The 21,743-nt window shown below is 38.3% G+C and overlaps 1 protein-coding gene across 1 annotated transcript in view; it reads right to left on the reverse strand.

Annotated features, from left to right (window-relative positions):
• The window catches only part of LOC107590422 (acid-sensing ion channel 2-like), a 34,613-nt gene extending 14,038 nt beyond the window's left edge, over nucleotides 1–20,575 (reverse strand). Inside the window, exons 1-2 of the mRNA XM_016279167.1 lie at nucleotides 20,387–20,575; nucleotides 17,387–18,012 (exon numbers count right to left, since the gene is read on the reverse strand). Of these exons, the coding sequence (XP_016134653.1) occupies nucleotides 17,387–17,995 (609 nt within the window). The 5' untranslated portion in view covers nucleotides 17,996–18,012; nucleotides 20,387–20,575. The remainder of the gene's footprint in view (nucleotides 1–17,386; nucleotides 18,013–20,386) is intronic.
• Nucleotides 20,576–21,743: the final 1,168 nt, after the last annotated feature.

A 21,743-nucleotide genomic window follows, 5' to 3' on the forward strand; every position in this document is an offset into this window, starting at 1 on the left:
TATACTGCAGTGCATCATAGCAGTGGTGGATGACATCCTTCGGCAAGAACAGGCTGGCTTCAGGAAAGGACGGTCATGCATTGACCACATCTTCGTTCTACGGCAGATCCTAGAACAGTCCCATGAATGGAACAGCCCATTATACTTAGTGCTCATCGATTTTGAGAAGGCTTTTGACAGTCTGCATCGTGCATCACTCTGGAAGATTCTACGACATTATGGCATTCCAAAGAAACTGGTCAACGTTATCCCGTCACTATACAAGAGCTTTGAGTGTTGTGTCATTCACAACAGTGAGCTGACAGAACCTTTTCCAGTGGAAACCGGAGTGAGGCAAGGCTGCATCCTGTCTTCAATCCTATTCTCCCTGGCCATTGACTGGCTGTTGCATAGCTTCACCCAAGGAAAGTGTCAAGGCATCCAGTGGACCCTGACCTCGCTTCTGGAGGACTTGAACTACTCCGACAACCTTGGTCTGCTAGCTCACAAGCATCAGGACATTCAGCAGAAGACAGAAAATCTCTGCGAAATAGCCAGTATCATCGGGCTAAAGGTCAACAGCAAGAATACTAAAGTCATGAGGAAAAATGCCACAGTTAATACTCCTGTCAACATAGATGGAACACCCTTGGAGGACGTGCAGGAATTTGTCTACCTAGGCAGTAAAATGACAGCATATGGTGACTGCAATGTTGAAATGAATGCCAGAATCAGTAAGGCAAACCAGGCATTCGCCATGCTCAAATCAGTCTGGTGGAGATCCACAAACCTGAGCTTTCACACCAAGATTAGGATCTACAAGAGCATGTCTTGAGTGTTTTTCTCTACAGCTCAGAATGCTGGAAGACGACAGTAGCCATTGAGCGAAAGCTGGAGGTCTTTCAGAACAAGTGCCTAAGATGGATTCTCAGAATCTTCTGGCCGAACAACATCTCCGACGACATCAGGGACAGGACTAGGTATGGGTACAGAGAACCGGTATTTTTTTGGACCGGTACATAATTGGGTCAATACCGGAATACCGATAAGCTTCAGGGCAAACGATACTGGTATCGATACTTGCATTGTTTTATCTCCGTATACTTCAATGTTAGTATTAGAATTAGAAGCTGTTGCTTGTCATTTTCCTTCACTGAATGATGTGGCCGAGGTTTGCTCGACGTGTGTGTGATATCCATGCACATGTGCGGTGTGTGTTTGTGTGCAATCAGTCATCGAGGCAAGAGTGAAACATTTGAAAGTGTGGGCTCACGTTACAAAACTAGGCGACACCAGTATCAGATGCAATATATGCAGTAGTGTAATAGTGAACAAAGGAGGCAACACTAGTAATATAATGAAACATTTACTAACAAAATACAACATCTACCTCAAGCAATGCGCTGTATTATGTCTCGCAGCTCCAGCGCCAACTGAAATTCGCGAGACACATTCACATCAAATGTTGATTCGGTAGAGTTACACTCATGAGACTTATTCGCAATCACAAAAGTACATTATTTCTACGTGCTTTAAAGCCTTGCCGGTGAAAACATTTCATTCGCGAGCTGTTCTAACATGTGCTTATTCAGAGCGCGTACACCAGAAGCGTGTGTACAAGGCCAGTCAAACAGCACCTGATTACTTAGTTATCTTAGTTATCGTCTGATTGCTCTAATACTGTCAAAAACACACAAGATTTACATATAAACACAGTTAATTATGTCTAAAGTGAAAGTAAACAGTTGATAGAATGACAGATGCATGCAGCTCTTAAAGCGGCAGTACTAAACATGCTGCCGCTTGTCATTAAAGGGATAGTTCACCCAAAAATTTCAATCCTGTAATTATTTACTCAGTTATGTTGTACCAAACATGTATTAATTTTTATTTATTCTTATGCTGAACACAAAAGAAGATATTTTGAAGAATGTGGGTAACCAAACAGTTGCTGGTCCCCACTGACTTTAATAGTAGGGGGAAAAAATATGAAAGTCACTGGGGACCAGCAACTGCTTAGTTTCCCACATTCTTCAAAATAACCTTTTGTGTTCAACAGAAGAAAGAAACTCATTCAGGTTTAAAACAACTTGAGAGTGAGTAAATTATTTTCATTTTTGGATTAACTATTCCTTTAATGTTAATAAAATAAAACACAAAGATAAAAATAACTCACTGCTCTTGACTGAAGAACTTTAATACAATTGCTAAAGTTCAGCAGTAATAAAATAACTTTTTCAAATTTTCAACAACTTTTCACTTAATATCTTTTTGCACCAAATAGTATCGATAACAGTATCGATAAGTACCGGTATTGATAAGCAGTATTGGTATCGGTATTAATAAAATGTAAACGATACCCATCCCTAGACAGGACTGGTGTGAAGTCAGTGCAAGAGTCAGTCCAGTCACGCCAATGGAGGTCAGTGTTTCCCCTGCCATTATTTTAGGGGGGCGGCCCGCCCCCCTTGAAGGTCAAGTTAATTTTATTTAATTATATTTTCTCTATAGCGCCAGATCACAACAGAAGTCATTTAAAGTTACCTTTCTTATAGAACATGTCTATACCTCGTTCTTTCATTAAGCAAACTAAATAGCCTTATGTTATTTATCTTATTTACACGACGGCATGTAATTTCAGTCTCTACGTTATGGTCGCGATCTCTGCATCACGCACAGCAGAGTTCCGCCCGATGCGCGCGCTCACACACACACACACAAGTGAGTCCACTCCCACTGGTATTTGTAAATATTAAGCCGCAAAACGATTCATATTTAAATATGAATTCTGCGTGTCTCTGTGTTAATGAATGGTGCAGACGCGCGGTTTTGTGTAGCACTCGTACTGGAACGCTCATGACGCTTGCAGTGATATTAACCTCTGCCGTCTCACTAATGAGGACATAAATACATGAACAACATCTCCAGAACTGCTCTGAGAGTCACTTCATGAGCATTTGATCCGTTTCATCTGAGTAAAACTATCCTCATATCATACACACAGAAATGTAATGGTATTCACGTCAACCCGTCAAATTAAACGTTCGGTTTAACTTGAGGGCATTGGCAGAAATATATTACTATTGTTGAGTAGAATGTACGTAACAGACTGCTACTACTACTACAATTATTAAAACCTTATTTTTAAGGAATAGGCATTCAATATTTCTTCAATGTTTTAATTGTAATATTAAATAACCTTTATTTTCCAAAAAATTAAATGTTTAATTTTCATTACTTAAAAGATTGATTACTTAATTAATGTTTTATGCCTTAAAACAAAATGTAAATACACAACACAGAATTTCTGAGCAAAAAAATCATAAGGCTATTGTAAGAATAAATGAAACTTGTTTTATGCTTTCAAATTAGACATGCTAAAACAGAATTTGGTTACAATAAAACATAAGGTTGGACAAATAAAACATTTCATAGGGCCCTAAACGTAATATTTGTTAAACTTTTAATAAACTGATGTTAAATTGTTAAAAAATTTTCATGATTTTAATTAATTAGACATGCTTTTTGATTATTAAAATGTAATTTAACCATTAAAAAGGAGTCCAGGAAAAAAAAAATCAATTTACAGTAGTGAACTTGCCCGCGAAAGACTGACCAATGGCAAGGGAGTTCTTTTTTGACTGTTTGGTGGAAGTGGCTGTAAAAGGACAAAAGAGAAATGCACCTTAACTCGACGAAAGGTTAGTATATTATTTCTGTTTTATGCAAAACTGCGATATTTCCTTATATGTACATTTAACTTTTCCGGCCTCTTATTGCTACCTGTCCCAACTTTTTTGGAATGTGTAGCTCTCATGAAATCCAAAATGAGCCCATATTTGGCATGACATTTCAAAATGTCTCACATTCAACATTTGATATGTTATCTATATTGTATTGTGAATAAAATATAAGTTTATGAGATTTGTAAATTATTCCATTCCTTTTTTACTCACAATTTGTACAGTGTCCCAACTTTTTTGGAATTGGGTTTGTATATGATACTCAAGAAAAAAAACATTTAAAGTATTTCTTTTGTCTGAAGGTTCAATAAACTATTCCATTTAAAAAAGAATAATAACTATTATTTCATAATAATAGGCTTTACATTGTTAAGGACACAGACATCGTAAAGAGTACAATAGAACTCTGCCAATTACATATCCCCTGTCAAGGTGCACTAAGAGAAAAAAAAAAAGCAGCAGCGGAAGAAAGTGGTGAGAAGTTCTGAAAGCAGACAATTAAATATTACTGTGAGACAGAGGCGGGAGAAGATCTGAAAAAAAAAGTGTCTGATTTCAGGAGAAACTGTCAGTGGTCATGTGACAAGACATGATTTGGGTGCTCTAGACCCCACTGAAAAGCCATTCAAATGTCACAGTACAGCATACATAATACAGTATTCTTATGATGTTACTGTGATGTTAAGCACAGTTCCTCTGGATCGTCAGGAACAGGATGTATGTTCTTGAGGAAGTGTCAAATCAGGTATTTATCGGCATGAAAGTGTGTTGAGATACATTAGGTTTGGTGTAGACACATGTTTGGGATACTGGAGTAATATTAATTCCCTTTATCTGCGTTTGATATACTGTAATAAAGAGAGTCAGGCAGTTTATGAGACAGCTGTGTACTGGATATAAAAAACACTGTGTGCCTTTATCTGTCCTGTCAATGGAGCTTCTGGTTAAGTTCCAGGCAAATTATGCTTTTCTTTAACTAGACTAATGTTTTCCAGTGCAGGTGCCAGTTTAAATTTATAGAGCGTAACAATACGGTTCCAGAAGTAACAAAAAAACAAGCATTTTCTCCACAGAGAATTTTTTTTTTCTGTAATGAATAAGCCTTTCAAAACAGACGTATTATGAGCTTCTGCAAGAGCCACAAGTCAATGTGATTTCAAATTCATTCTTAAAAAACTCTGTGGAGAACTACATTATCAGTGAATCCTGAAGACCACAATCAGAGAAGTATCACCTAAAATATAGCTCATTGTTTTTATTCTTAAAATTGTTTTATATAGTAGAATTGCAGTTTCATCATTTGCAATTAGCTGATTAAATTATATGATTTGCAAAGCTTCAAGGAATAGTGTTTCATTCCAACAGTCGTCTCCTGTTTTCTTTTATTTTTGTGTTTGAATCCATCTAACTTGTATCAAAACCTCACTGATGATTGACACTCAAAATTTTTTATTTAATTTACTGTTTTTATTAATCACATGAGGAAAAATAATTTTTTTTCGGATCTTCTTCAGTGTGACACTGACTCCCATGTGATTAATAAAAATGGTAAAATAACTCTTTGATTTTTGAGTGCAAATCAGCACTGAGGTTTGGAAAGTAGTACACTTCTTTCCCAGTTTTCCTGTATTGTTTCGTCGGTTAGTCTGGTTCGTAACTCTTCAACGAAAGATTATTTTTTAATCCCTGTGGAGATGAATGAAAAAAATACTTCCAGAACCAAGACTGCTGAAAAAGTGGGCGGACACTGTTGGCGCTGTATTGCCTCATATAATGAAATTGCATCACAGAAGTTCCTTGCTTTGATAGGTTGGAAAAAAAGTAATAGGCAGCCACAGTCCACTAAAGATTGATCTTCCGTTTCCACTTTAAATGAGCCATCGTGCAACACATCAGAGCACAAATCCCATCAGGCAATGCACACTTGACATTAAATCTGTTGTTTTATGCAGCATACTGTATCATCCTATCGCAATGCTCAGCACCCAGCACAAATCTTTTCTGTGCTGCTTTTCAGTGCTGGCACTGCTGAATGTACAGAGCCACAACAAAAGAAAAGAAATAATATTATGCCCAAGTTGTGGGAGTGAATTGAATGTAATGAGATAAACAGACCACGTAGCACAAAATAATGGCAAGAAAACAAATTTACTATTGTTCATATGATCATGTGTATTGTTTATTAATGTTAACCAAAACCAAAACTATTTAAAACCAGTAATTGAAAGATTAAGGTGAAATAATTGTATGAATAACTAAAATATTATATGAAAACTTAAGAAAACCTAAAAACTAGAAACGTCACCTTGGCAATTAACTGAAATAAAAGTTTAAGTATGAACATTTCTTCAAAAAAAACAACAATTGAAATTTTTTAAAAAAATTAAAAACTACAACTGAAATAAAAATAAATTAAAGCTAAATAGAAATACAAATTGAGCAAAACCAACTAAAATTCAAATGAAAACGGAAAATATTCAAATAAAATCTAATTCATAAGAATTTATACATAAATTATACCTCTACAACTTTAAATGTTACAAAAATATAGTTTTTTTATTATTATTATAGTGTTATGTAGTTAATTTTATTTGCAATGTGGGTAAGCCAGGGGGTCCCATGATGTTAAAAATAACATTCTGCAGGAAAACCTGTCCACCACACATTTTTTCCACCCCATTTCATCACCATTTCTCCCACTCTTCCAATGTCTTTCCCTTGCCTTTCTCTACTTTTCTTTGTCTGATTCCGACAGAATGAATGTAGGAGTCCGAATTGCCTGTCCACTTGTCTTTCAGTAGAAGGAAAATCTTACAGCTCTTTTCAATCAGTCCATCTCTCGTTTCTGTGAAAAGGCTCTCTGAAGAAATTTAAAACAACCTCTCTCCTTTATCCAGTTGCAGGCTATTCTTAGCACATCACATGAGTGTGTTTATTGGCTGACAGCTGCAAATTGAACGCAGTGTGCTGATATGAGAATTGACGTTCAATTTCACCTGGCAATTACACAAGCATAGCGTGACACAGTAGCTCCCTGAAACATAAATAACTTATCTGGATGTATTCCTCAGAACAAGGTAGCACAATATGTGGTCCAAAGAAATTAATAAAGCATTGGATCAACCTTGGCACACCTAAAGTTTCAAAACATTGCATGTTTGCATGTATGGTTTTATAAGTTCCGACTTGAACAGCAAAGTTCAACTCATGTCCAACTCATGTCGATTCAACCACAACTCATTACTTTCATGTCCAACCTCAAATAAACATAGAATTCATATTACGTCTAAAATGATGAAATGTTCTTTGTACATCGGAACAAGAATTGTTACATTTCTTTCTATTCCAATCCCTAATAACAGCCCAGACCTTTAACTAGCCTACACTAAAGACTGCTTCATGGAGCAAGAAAATCTTTATTTGTCATTGTGAAATGTTCAGGAACATTACAATTGGTGGTATAGAGCGCAGAAGCCCACCAATAATGCTGTTTTATAGAGCTGAATAAAACACAATGTAAAAAGCATTTTATACAATGCACTGTGTGACACAGGCTGATCAAGATAAAGCAAGCAAGCATTTTTCATGACTACAGCTCTGTGTGCACTTGTCTTTTAAAGGAAGGTGTGAGGGCTGTATTTAATTTAGATCTGATCTTCAAAAACTTAATCCTATTTCTTGAGGTGGTTAAAGGCAAAGAATCATCTAGAAAACAAAAAGAGCACAGCTGGATCAGTCTTTCTCGCCCTCAGGGGATAGATATTCAAGCAAGTGAAGATTTTGACAAAGTGCTTGTTATTCTAAAAGGCCGACCGAAGGAAATGTTAAACTCTGCTGGATGAACACAGTGTGTGTAAAGAAGATATTCCTGAATGGCACATCATCTTCAAATCAGCAGAGATGTGATCGTCAAAGCCCAATTACAGCCTTAATCAAACACACACACACACATATGAGAACACTATGAAACTGCCAATATAACATTGCGGCATGAGAATGACTGAAACACTTCTGTAACATTGTTTAGAGAATATAACAAATTCAGAGGAATTTCATCGGCCCTACCGTCCTGTCTGTGTCTTAAAGGGGTCATATGATGCGATTTAAATTTAAATTACAAACTCTTGGTGCATAAAGAAGATCTGTAAAGTTGCAAAGACTAAAGTCTTAAATCCAAAGAGATGTTCTTTATAAAAGTTAAGAGTCAGCCACACCTACCTAAAACGGCTCGTTCTAACACGTCCCCACATGTCTACGTCGCTATGTGGGAAGATTTGCATAACGCCGCCCAAATGTTCACGCAAAGAAAGAAGGCGTAACTTTTATTCTCGCTGTAGTATTGTTGTTGCCGCCGCCACCATGTCGTGAAGGTGCTGTGTGCTTCAGTGTGAAAGCTAAACTACTTTGTTTGGCCTTCCAAAAGAGGACTATATCGCTTCGTCATGCCTGAAGCTGATCTGTGCTGGTCGCTGAGGATATACTTCAACTTTATGCTGTCGATCGCCGGATCGGCTTTCACAGTGGATGAAGCGGAGTCCAGCCCGGGGTCGTCACATGTGGTTGCCACAGGCATCACAATATGGTAAGGGACGTAACATTTCCGTCACATGCTTGAGGAATTCGGCCAATCACAATGCACTGGATAGCTGACCAATTTATTTCTGAATCTCACTCTCTCATGCAGCTACTCACAAAAAAAGCAAAAAACATTGACCCAATATGCAAGAAATGTCTGTTTCTTAACAGAATCTCACTTTTTGACATTCAAAAAGTTATAGTTAGTAATTAGTAACTATAATGTGCATAAAATGTTTACTAATTAAAAAAAAAAAAAAAAAAAAAAACGAAGAAAAAATGTACAGTGATGGTACCAGACTGTAATACTGTCATATATACCAAACCTAAATGACTAAACATATACCATGGTATTTACATATGTTTCACAAGCCTTTCCTGACATTCACCTAAGCAGCCCCGTACATGATATAGGATTCATTCTCATGACTTTTTAATGTGTTCCCTATGTAAATTGTGGCCACATTGTACCAGTTCATTCCACAAATGACCATGGTTTAACTATATTAAAAAGATAGAGCGAATTAGTACAGCATGGTCGTGATTTACCTAAAACACTGCTACGACTGAACTAAAATGGGGAGTGACACAGAACAAGAGAAGAGAGATGTGAGCAAAAAAATACAAACACACAAACACTTTTAAAAGTGCTTTTCAAAGAACAGAACGGGAAACTGACGACTTTGCAGGTGGCTCCTGAGAGCACTAACAATTTTAGACCAAAACCGAGCATTATAAATCCAAACAACAGTCTTAGCATAGACAGAAAAAGCACCCCAGAGCTTCCTCCCTGGGCTATTTTCACCAGTCCGTTTTGCTTTGTAAAGTTTATAAGCCTTCAGCAATTATCCAAGAATATCAGAATAAAACTCAGGTGGAGACTACAACAGTAAGCCTTGGCTCATTTTACAAAAATGTAAAGTCATGGAGGAGGCCGCCAGCTCTTACAACCCAAGGACTGTGTTAAATACAACTTTTGGCACTATACGAAAAAAGCACTATAAGAAAACAATACATTTTCCCCAACCGACGACAGCAGCGAGAGCCCCGGAGCAGGGTCATTGTAGGATGTAAGTGAAAACTCAATACTCGTGGCATCAACATACTACAAATGAGTCACAGCAGAGAGGAACGCAGGAGGACACCAAGCCACTTTTGAGTCAAAAATCACAGACAGTGCCACAGGGAAGCACTGTGACTCACCACATCTAAAATACACGATCGAAACCATATAATTACTGAGTGTTGTTGTGATCAATACACAATCATAGGAAGAATCAAAAAGATGGACATGTTTACCAACATTATAGAGCGGTCCTCTCTCATGCTCTTTACTGAGGTGTTGCATTGTGGGATGTGAAGGGAGCATAAGACGTTCAGCTGAATTCAATTTGTATTACTCTGCTCTGGCTGTAGATGATGGTGCTGGAGGAAATAATACAAAAGGAATAAACCAAACCTTAGTGATTCATCTTACCATTCAGTCGTTTAAATATATAAAAATATTCATAATTTAATAACAAAGTTAAATTAAATCTTTAGCCAATCTTAAAATGATAAAAATCAATTTTTCAAACAGTATAATTTTCATACAGCCTAAATTTAATTTAAAAGAAAAAGAAGCTAGTTTAGTTTTTAGTGATTTATTTTAATTTATTCAGACAAAATAAATAAAACCCTTTTATCGATTATTGGTCATAACATAAAAATAATTATCAGCCTATATCCATCTGTCATATATTACTTCTTACTTTTTTTTGACTACACTTTTAAAAATAGGTTCTTTAGGCTTTTTTTTTTTTTTTTTAAAGGTTCTTTATTGGCATTGATGGTTCCATAAAGAACCTTTAACATCCATGGAATGTTTCCACTACACAAAAAAGATTCTTTATAGTGGAAAAAGATACTTTAGATTTTTTCATTGTTTTTCACACAGAAATACATTGGGTTTTTAAGAACTTTTGGAACCATTTTTAATAGTATAGTCAAAACTTTTATTTATTTTTTTCCTTTTCTAGGCAACATACTGCCAGCTTTTATGCAACAGTTTGCACAGTATCACTTCAATTTCACATGTAAATGAGGATGTCAGTACAGACTCCTATAAAAATTCAGTCAACGCTGTCATTCGTGACCAGTCTGAACCCAGAAGTACTGTATATCTCACAGCATGACATGAAAGATAGTTGATGTCACACAGTCTGCCTTGGCTTTCACCCAACAGTAAAATTATTCTCATATTGCCTATAATTTCATATGAAAGTGTAGAAGCAACAGGAAATGATGGATGAACTAATCGGGAATAGGAAAAGGCCCAAGTCAAACTCGGGTCATCTGTACATAATCAATACTACACAACATGCCAGAGCTTGTGCATGTATCATCAGGCTACGTGTCCTACATCTCCCAAGTTACAAACACTCATAATATATATATATACATATATATAATCTTTTTTCATCACTAAAATGTGATTATGAACACCAGCAACTAAATACTAATTTTTAGCATAAAAATAGAAAAAGACTTGCTTAATAAAGTATTAACTGTTTTCAAAACTACAAGTGTCAGTCTAGTGTTTTCAGCATCTCAGAGCGGATTAGTTCACAGTAAATGCAGTGAACTCCATCTCTGCATCTGTGAGTTTAACATGCATTTGGCAATGCAATGTGCTCCATTTATGCTGTTTTTTTGTTTTGTTTTTTGTGTTGTTTGTTTGTTTTTGTTTGTTTTTTACATTTGTACAATTTATAAAATATTTGTGGACAGATGATTACAGTATTCACTACATTTGTAAACCTTTTGTCACAGAACACTTGTTGTTGTTTTAGTTTTTTGTTTCTGCCAAAATGAAAGCTTGAAGGGTTCAATCTTAAGACATAAATATTATAATTTTATCACTGCTGTGAAAACAATGAATATACTTTTTTTTTTTTTACAGTGCAGTTGTAATACAAGTAAAATATTTTTCTGTAATAATAATGATGATAATAATAATATTGTAATATTAATGTATTAACATTATTACAATTGTATTGTATTTATAAAATAATATAATATAATGTATTGTATTTATAATATAATATAATATACTTTGGTTATGGTCAAAAGTAAATTAACCTCAATACTGTTCAATAATTAATTTTGTGGCCCATGGTATTGCAAATAGTATTGAATATTGATATTTTTAAAGGTATTGTATCGAAGTTACAAATTTGAGTGACAACACTACTATTAACCTGTAAGACCTACTCATAACAAAAATAACACGAAACATGAAACTACTGCTGGTTGACATTTTCTCCATTTCTTTTTCATTTCGATTCCATCCTCTCTGGGATAGCACACTCAAGCCCACGTTTGAGCAAAAAAAGCGCTGAACTATTACAAAGAAATTATGTCTTCATCCACACTTGTGGAATCAGTATGAGTGTTTCTATATTCTTTAGTGCCAGACTATTAGCATACATTAGCATCTACTGTATCAGCCCACATGCAGGACAGAAGGAACATGCAGACACAATACACATAATATCCTGTTCACAGTCAGCTCTGCATGTGAAGAATTTCATCAGGTCATGCCATACCAAGACTCACTACTGCCTTTGATATCTGCTGCCTACACGTGAAGCACTTATCTTTAAAATGGTGGAAATCTTCAAAGTAAATCAGCTTGCACAGCCATTTGATGTCCTGGCTTCTCAGTGTGTGATAACACACGGCCTGTCAGTGGACAGAGGGTCATGACAACACAGCAAGGGCAATTCAGTAATATAGACAGGATGTACATTTGACTCATGTGATAATATGTTCATTCTCCCTCTTACTCTTTCTCGCTCTCTGAAGATACATAAAGAGAAGCTTAAATCATTCTGGCTTGACTGTACAGTGGTTACAACCAAGGAAATGTATAATATCCAGAGAAAGCTGTCTGTTAGCGTTCTCAAACTGTAAAACATAGGCCTATCCTTTTAAACTTACTGTTAAAAACAATTGCTGTATAACACACACACAGACAGCAGCAGCTGTGGCTGCCAGAAATTCACAGTAAAAAATATGGTGACAATGTTTCTGGTATTACAGGATATTTTTCAACTTAAATCTATATATTTCATTAAGTAATATACTGTAATGTTAATATACCAGTACCAAATTTTTCACCTTAAAAATGTATAGATAACCACCATTAGGTGGTAAAATAGAAAGCCACATAATGAAATTAGGGTTCATTACAAGTGGCCTGTACATAAGACTTGACCAATGCTCATACATAGACAATGTACAAAGATGTACATAGGGTTTCTGCAGGATTTTTAAGATCAAATATAAGACTTTTTAAGACCTGCACAAATAAATCTAATACCCTATGAGCGGGGTATGGCAATGCCTATAGTACCATATTAAACTGTAAAAAGCATGATTTTTGTTTTCACAAAAACAATTTTTTTTACAAATGATAAACTTTACATTTCAGCCTTTAAACCATTTTTAAGAAAATGGATGAGTCAAAAGTATTAATCATTAATTTAAACAATTATTATGAATAAATTGTTATATAAATTAAATAACATAAATTAGGGGTGTGCAATATTGACAAAATATTATATTTTCTGGGATTTTATCGATAACGATAATTAGACGATATTTCACTGAGTGTGTTATTGTGCTGGTATTTTAAGAACTACCGCTGACTCCTAAATTTTTTATATTCTTCATATTCTGTGTGGTCAGTTCACAGCAGTGATATAAATGTATCTTTTCCAACAAGTTTTATGGGCATTTTTACCATTAAGCCATTTTTTCTAAAAGTGTGCATCATCTTTTGAGTCAAATTCTTGCATTTGGGCTGTTACCAAGCAAATGAAATCAGTATCAACAGAATTCATCTTTGCAATGCAAAGAAAACACAGAAGCTGCATCTGAAGTGGCATTTAGACGCATTTAGCCTACACACTGTTTAATGCAGCTCAGAGGGACATAGAATACTTTAACCTGCAGTTACAAATGCATAAATAATGTTTTGATATTTTAAACATAAAACATTCAAAACTGATGTTTAAAATTATTAATACAATTAAAAGATACTTTAAATGTGAAGTTAAACCGCCAGCAGGTGGCAGCAAGTCACTGTTAATAAGTGAGTCATTGCGATTGAACCGAATCATTTAAACGGGTGATCATCCTGTTGTTCAGAGACGCAAAACAGTGCTGTGGGCTTTGTTTGGAATGATTTTTTGTTGGCGAAATAGAACAAAAGCAGGCAATATGATGTCTAAAACATAAGTCTCTTAATATTAACTTCTTGTTTATTGAACTGTTATTCGTAATCATGCTGACTTTTGGAGAAAAAAAACGGCATTCTTCGGTGTGATATTAACTATATGAAATTATATAAATATATACATTTTCTGCCCCCATATCGAGTGGCGGCTCGTCGGGGGAGGCAGGGGAGGCACAGCTTCCCCATAATTTTGAGGTGAAAATGGGAAGAGGACGATTTAATGTTAATAAAATTTACAATTCATTTCAGTTCATGTCTCAGAATGTGTACTCAGAATGTGTAAGTTCACAGTTGTAATACCATTACGTGAAAGCGCCGTTTTTCTATTGCGAATGCACCGAATCTGCTGATGTAATTACAACCGCTAGGTGATAGAGAAGGGTAGGGGGAGGCCAGGGGAGAGATGAGCTTTCGTGCCTCCGTTGGTAAAAAAAAATTTGCCAATCAGCATCGAGTGTTCACTTTCAGCGCTGAGGAGTGTTGAGAAAAGAAACCTCGTAAGAGAGGCTAGCCTCCCTTCTGATATCAACCAATCATCAAAGAGACGTAACTTGTGTGATATTAGTTTGAACGTCTGCCGCTGAGCTGATAATGTACCAAGTACTTATGATGAGTAATGATATTGAATATTTGATCGCCAAAAGATTTACCAAGCTGTCATTCAAACAGTATATATACAAATTTAGGGAAAACAGCCTAAGCTGGATATAGGCTACCAGTCGGCTTAATTAAATGGCGTAACAGTCAGCTCTCTTTTAACACAGACTTTTAAGAAGGGATGGATGTTTGCTTCAAGGCCAGGTAAGTGAAATTATATTATCTTGCTGTATGTATGTCGTTTTCTTTACGTTTTCTGACTAAAAGCAACCAAAAAGCCATTTTAAAGTGGTTAAGCAAATAATAATAATAATAATCGGCAGGGATCCCAGACCAATACAATTAGAGTCCCTCCTCTATTTTAAAACCCACGAGCCGCCACTGCCCATATCTTGATTTATGTGATCATTCTAAATGCATTTTAATAGACTGATTCATGCAGTGAAAGAAGGCACTCTAAATGTGTACGTGCACTAATTTAACCTATGTTAACTTACTAGACTTCATCACGTAATGTATGCATGCACTCTGTAGGTGTGTTTTGTTTGCTTTTCGCAATATACTCGATAATGTCAAGTCGCACATCGTTAAAACTACAATTACGATATTATCACAGACCATATCGCCCACCCCTATTAAGATTTTTATAATGTATTGTTTTCTTATCGAGCCACCAGTTCACATTTAAAGCTCTGCGTGTTTGCAGGGTAAAAACATGGGTGGATTTTCGCATTTGTCTGAACTCTGATCAAAACAAGTTTTATTGAAATTGCACACTCATTCTCTGGATACCAGTTTCCCCGGTAACGGCAGTACATAAAGCAGCGCAGCACCGGACTTTGAACGTGCAGCGCTCATGTTTCATAGCCTTTTGAAGTTTAATCGTCACATTGAGCCATATCGCAATTCTGGTCTTTCCGTCCCCCAAATTTAAGACCTCTTGAAGTCATAATTAAGACTTTCTTGTACAATTTAAGACTTTTTAAGACCCCGCGGAAACCCTGTGTAATAATATGTGATGCATCATGCAGGGACTTCTGGAAATGTCATTTTACTGTTTTTCATTGTGAATTATATAGACATGTACATGTATAACTACATGTAATGCAATGGTCAATCATTTGCCGTTTTTCACCATATATAAGGTAACAGATTTTACAGTCACAGACTCACAGTGTTTTCTGTAGAATTTGTACAGTTTCTGTATCATTTTTTACATGCATTTTAATGGTCATTATTTACATTATAGAAAGTATGTAATGGTCTACTCTAAACAATCATCTGAGTTGTAAATGTCATGTGACTAATTACTCATCATGAAAACACTCATGGGCTGATGGCACCACAATAACAGACCGACAGTCCCTCAACTAGCACCTGAACTCAATTTAACCTTGATACATTTTTCAGTAGTGTAACAGCATCGGCTATTTTCAAAGTACTGTAACTTTACCCAAAAAAAGTCACAAGGCAGCTGAAGCAATCATTAAACACACTCTCCCATAATGTCCCTCTCTCTCCTAAGTAGAAAGTCCAATTCAATTTTAGCAAACTGGTTTGTTCAGACAATTCATTTCAATTACCCGGTTCAAAAAAAAAAAAAGATTCAGAGCCAGAAAGTCCCTGCATGCCATTTTATATGACATTTTTTAAACCGAAATATAAAGTTAAAAACTGTGGTTCATTACTAATTACATAAAAGTTGTTTTTAACTCGGTGTCCAATTAGCTGTATTTATAGTAAATTATCCGACACCAATTAATGCTTAATTAACCAATACAAAAATTAATGCTTTATGCTTGAGTTCTTCCCTGTTTGTTTTGTATCAAATACTGTCACATATTGCAAAATCTTTCTGATATAAAAAATGTCCCTTAAATTGCTTCAATGTCAAGAGCTACTTTTTGTTAAAAACCTTTACTGTAGAACAGCAAGAGACATTACAAAGCAGCAGAAAGCAAGCTGGTGCATAGTGTGTGCATGCGAGTTTGTTTATAATGTGCTTGTGTGCAGTTCGAAGCACTGAGAGCCCACGTGTAGCGACTGAGGGGGGAATAAACAGACCTCAACCCCTGAGGAGAGCAGCAGCACTCCAACTGAGAATCACACCAGCTATCAACCCTCATCATCTCAGCCCTCAGTGCTGAGAAAAACACATTCTTCACACACAGCTGCGGCCAGCATTTACATCTTCACTCCACTAAAACCATTTGAACCAGTTAGAGAATATCCTACAGTGGCAGTTTTCTTGAAATATTTAGAGCAACAACTAGTCAATTTCATTTCTGATGAAAAAAAGCAAATGGCTCTGTCTCACAAACCATTTCTTGTTGTCGTAGGCATGCTGCTAACACCAAGGCTGCTTCAATCTGTAGTCAGCAAATAATGCTTCAAAAGATACTTTGAAAGGGATTTGTTTGTGTCTTTCGTGGCCAAAATGCATTGCGAGGAGCTCTGCGAAAAACATAGACGAAGGATTGAGGGAGATGCTGATAATAGCTACATAAAACAACTATTTTATTCCAGAATCATTAGCAGGCTACATGTAAACAACAGAATGAGACGCAAGCGTCAGCGAGTCTCGTGAGGTTCACATGAGGACCAGGGCGTGCTTGAGTGGCTGTTAAGAAAGTTGCTGCCTGTGAAGGTCTCAGATCAGTGGCTTATGAGAATCTGTTTCAGTTATGATGCAGTTTATGTAGGCGGAAAACAGCAACGGTTGGTTTTGAGACAGAGCCACTGTCTTAAATTGAATTTTTGGAGAGAACCATAAATCTTAGAGTTCCAAAGGTAGAAACTGTTCCAAATCCTTGTAGCATTTTGAAAATATATACAATGAATTCTAGGCATTCAACATATCGTCAATTAGTCCATCACATTACATAAGAATAGAATCACAGTTAAGACGAAAACAGCTGTACCTATAGAGTGAAAACAAGCTTTTCCAGCCGCACACAGAGTCAGAGAGTAGCTTAATAGAGTAGTAAAACCCTTCACACCACAGCTTAGCATCCGGAACTACACCATCAGCAAGAATCAATATCATAATTTCTTTACAAACCTTCGAACCAGCCGAACGACAAGGATAATCTTTAGAGCTAACAACACTGAGCCCATAATGCTTTAGTCCACAACAGCAAAACACACTTCTTCCAGGTCTAGCGAGTCTCAGAAAAATACCTTATAAAAGAAACACCTTGCAGACACTCACCGTTTTGAAGTCCTGGTGGCTGCACTCCTGGCCCTGGAAACGGCAGTAAAGCATCATCTCCTTCAGGTCGTGGCCCACTCGTTCAGTGAACTCCCGCATGCTGAATGGTTTGGGCCGGTAGTTAGTGAAGTTGGATTTCTCCGTGAGAAAGGCCAGCACGTGGGGCTCGGTCAGGTGCGGCTCAGGGATCTGCAGGTGCACGTCCAGCAGGGCCAACAGTTCCCCGGCGTGGTAGAGGTCATTCTGTGTGAGACGCGTGAAACGGTAGGCGTTCAGATTACAGACAGTGACGGCGGGAAAGACTAGGCTGCCAGAAATCATAGCATCCACACTAGTGACGTGGGGGTAGGAGAGGAAGTACGCCAGCCGTTCAGTGCTCTCCAGGACAAGTAGGACCAGGCTGGCCAGCAAGGCCGCGCTCCAGAGCAGACGGCGTGAAGTGGAGCGGTAGGGGGAGGAAGAAGTGGAGTAGGGGAAGATGAAGCGTAAACTGTGCAGGGTGCTTCGATGGGCAAAGGACTGCCAAGACGTGGGGCCTCCCAGGCTACCCATGCCTCCACTCTCGGTCTCACGGCTGGCCTCGCTTCCACAGCCCTCCTTCAGGTCCATTTCTGGCACGCACACACCTGCAGGCAGATACATAGCAACTGTCAGATTGAGCACAGGCACCTTCTGGCAGCTGATTCTGGCTATATTTCACTTCATTAGAGTTTCCCAGACACATCAATAATATATCACAAAATACAGAGTCTTTCTTGAAGCGGCGGGTTTGACACAAACATAAAGAGGCACTGTAAGGCTTTATGAAAAAACATAAAACTTAATGTAGACACCATTGAGAAAGAGGGTTTATATAACATGAACCCTGCTGACCAAAGAAGCTGTAACAGTTTTAGACACAGAAATAAGAAAGGAAAGAAGTCTCACTAAATAAGACAGGAAGGAAGGACAGCAAGAAAGAGGGGAAGGAAGGAAGGAAGGAAGGAAGAAGGGCAGGCAGGCAGCCAGTAAAGAGGGAAGGAAGGAAGGGAGGGAGGGCGCTGAAAGATATTGGGAGGAAGGAAGGAAGCAAACAAGGAAGGAAAAAGGCAAGGAAGGACAAAGATAGGAGGAAAGGAAGAAAGCAAAAAAGGAAGGAAGGAAAGAAGGACAAAGAAGGGATGAAAGAAAGAGTGGAAGGAAGGAAGCATGGAAGGGGAAAAAGAAGGATGGGACAATTAAGGAAGGAAGGAAGGAAACTGACAGAGAGAGAGATGAGGCAGGAAGGAAGGAAAACGAGAGAGAAGGGAGGAAGGTGAAAATGATAGGGTGGAAGGAAGGAAGCAAGGAAAGAGAAAGATGAAGGGCAGGCAGGCAGCCAGTAAAGAGGGAAGGAAGGAAGGGAGGGAGGGCGCTGAAAGATATTGGGAGGAAGGAAGCAAACAAGGAAGGAAAAAGGCAAGGAAGGACAAAGATAGGAGGAAAGGAAGAAAGCAAAAAAGGAAGGAAGGAAAGAAGGACAAAGAAGGGATGAAAGAAAGAGTGGAAGGAAGGAAGCAAACAAGGAAGGAAAAAGGCAAGGAAGGACAAAGATAGGAGGAAAGGAAGAAAGCAAAAAAGGAAGGAAGGAAAGAAGGACAAAGAAGGGATGAAAGAAAGAGTGGAAGGAAGGAAGCATGGAAGGGGAAAAAGAAGGATGGGACAATTAAGGAAGGAAGGAAGGAAACTGACAGAGAGAGAGATGAGGCAGGAAGGAAGGAAAACGAGAGAGAAGGGAGGAAGGTGAAAATGATAGGGTGGAAGGAAGGAAGCAAGGAAAGAGAAAGATGGGATGGAAGGAAGAAAGGAAAGAAAGAAAGAAAGAAAGAAAGAAGGAAGGGAAAAGATGGGATGAAGGGAGGAAGAAAAGACAGAAAGAGAAATAAACACGGAAAAAGGATGGAAGGAGAAAGGAAGATGGGAAGAAAGTAGAAAGAATGCAAAGGGAGAAGGTATTATATGAAGAAAGAAAAAAGAAAAGGATGAAAATTCAGGAGAAGAAAAGAAAAAATTATTTCAGCACATATACACTAACACATGCTCAAACAGAGACAAATCAAGGTACACAGACCCCCTGACACCATAGCCAAACTGTCTCCTGTCCAATCAGAGAGAGCGACACATACAGAGAGAGAAAGACTGGGTCCATTGAACACTAGTAGTCAGAGCTGCTACTGATAAATATCAGGCTGGACCACAGATCTCTCACACACACACACACACACACACACACACACACATCACTGAGTGAAGGAAGAACAGATCTTGCTCCAGTTCAGCAGTGTGAGAGGGTGGCAATGGAGTGGAAGATGCTGCCCAAGGGTTTCCCTCCGTCTGTCTCTCCACCCACTCCATCATTTCAGCCCCTCCAAATGCCAGGATCCTCCTTCTCTACACCATCGCCCTCCTCTATTTCTTCTTTTTACATCTACAAATCTCTCTCTCTCTAACTTTCTTCCACTTGTTTAAGAGAAGTTAAGAAAATGCACAGAGCAAATCCAGCACATATTTCTGAATTAAGTTTGGCAACAACAAAAAAATGGTATTACTTATAGAGTCATGCCAATAAAGCTATTTAAATTTAAACTGACAGAAAAACATTACAGAGCTTAAAAATGATCCCATCCCCATAAACAAATTCATGCACGTGCACACACATACACACACGGTCACTGGACATCCAATGGCAATTCTAAGCACCTCACGTGCAGCCTAACGACACAACATCCAGCCGTGCATGAGTGTGTGAGTGTGAGAGAGAGGGGGGGCTAGGGGGGGTCAGAGAGGGCCGGAGAAGATGTTGTCCTTGATCCTGAGTCGACTGAGTGTGTGAGCGCGAGCTTCTCCCAGTCGCGCGCTTCCCGCGCTAATCCAACCAATCCATCACGCGCCCGGCGCTTCCCGCTCCTCTTCCCGCCGTATCCACGCTAACGACAACTCAGCCGGTAACGTTACAGATGTCAGATACCCGCACACACTCACATGTAAAAAACGCAAACTGAGGTAAAGAGAGAGAGAGAGGCTCGTTCGCTCTTGCTCTTCACGAGACGCTGTGCCGTTTTTCCTCTCTCGTGCTCGCTTTTCTCTCCTCTCCTCCCGCGTGCGTTCATACTCCACTCCTCCGCTTAGAGCGTGATGGATGGATACAAGCAGCAGATTGTGGATAAAAGGAGGAACGGAGAGACTGGAAAGAATCAAATACGAAAAAAGGGGAGAGGAAGGGAACACACAGAGTGAGAAAAAAAGGGGAGGGATGATGACAGATACTGTATTTGGTGCTTGGCGGGCGACTACCATCACACTGAAAATGTGTAATGAAAACTGAGGCATCTTTAAGTTTAATGCTTGCGTGTGCACAACATTCAAGGCATAAACGCTTGAGGGAGGGAGACTGAGAAAAGCAGTATGACTGAAAGAGATAGACAAGAATAAAGAGAAAAACAGGGATGGAGAGAGAGACAGATGCTACAAGTGTGTCTTGTAATGCAAGCAGACCGGACAAAGAGAGAGAGAGAGAGCACAGGGATTGTGAGATGAAAAATAAGATGACAGCCCGAGCTGAATTTGGAGGAAAGTGAGGATTTGCCAGAAGGGGATAAAACTACAATTTAAATGGATGAGAGCAGCTGGTGAAAAATGTTGATATATAAATATATATAGGCTATATCATTCCTCCATCTCCGAGCACCACTGTAGAAGATCATTCTACAATACTTTTTGCATTTATTTCTCCTTCCATCTCTCTTCCTGACAGTCATGTAGTGCGACTTTTCGGAAATGGCATTGTCTACGCCATGTTTTTCACGGCTCATCTGGCTGGAAATGCCAGACTGCATTAAGACAGCAGAGCCTGAGGAAGTGGATAGCTACTTGAGCTCTCATCACCTCTCATAAACCTTCCCAGATCAAGCAGACGAGACCGAAAGAAGCTTGCTTTATCTTTCACAACAGACCGTAAACGTCTTTCTCTGTTTTGTTAGTTTTTTTTCTTGGTTAGGTGAGTTGGAGAAAATGTCCCTCTCTATTTCATTGCCCTTGACACCCGTTTCATTCTCCCTCTCCCTCATCAGACTCTCTCCCGCACACTTTCATTCCCTCATTCCAGTTCCCTGATTTTCTCATCCGTTTCGGCCCTGGGTACGCAGATGTGAGGAACAGAGAAGGAATGAGCAAAGAGGTGAACCTCTGCAAACACATTTACACAAAATGGCTGTACATGACACACACACACACACAGCTCTAACTCGAAGCGAGGAAAGCGTTTGGCACACAGATCAATAGGCGAGGCTGGAACTTTATACTGGAGCTCTGACAGCCTGTAATGACACGAGCTCAGCTA

The sequence above is a fragment of the Sinocyclocheilus grahami genome, unplaced genomic scaffold (assembly GCF_001515645.1).
Source record: "Sinocyclocheilus grahami isolate Dianchi unplaced genomic scaffold, SAMN03320097.WGS_v1.1 scaffold127.1, whole genome shotgun sequence".
NCBI classification, from domain to species: domain Eukaryota; kingdom Metazoa; phylum Chordata; class Actinopteri; order Cypriniformes; family Cyprinidae; genus Sinocyclocheilus; species Sinocyclocheilus grahami.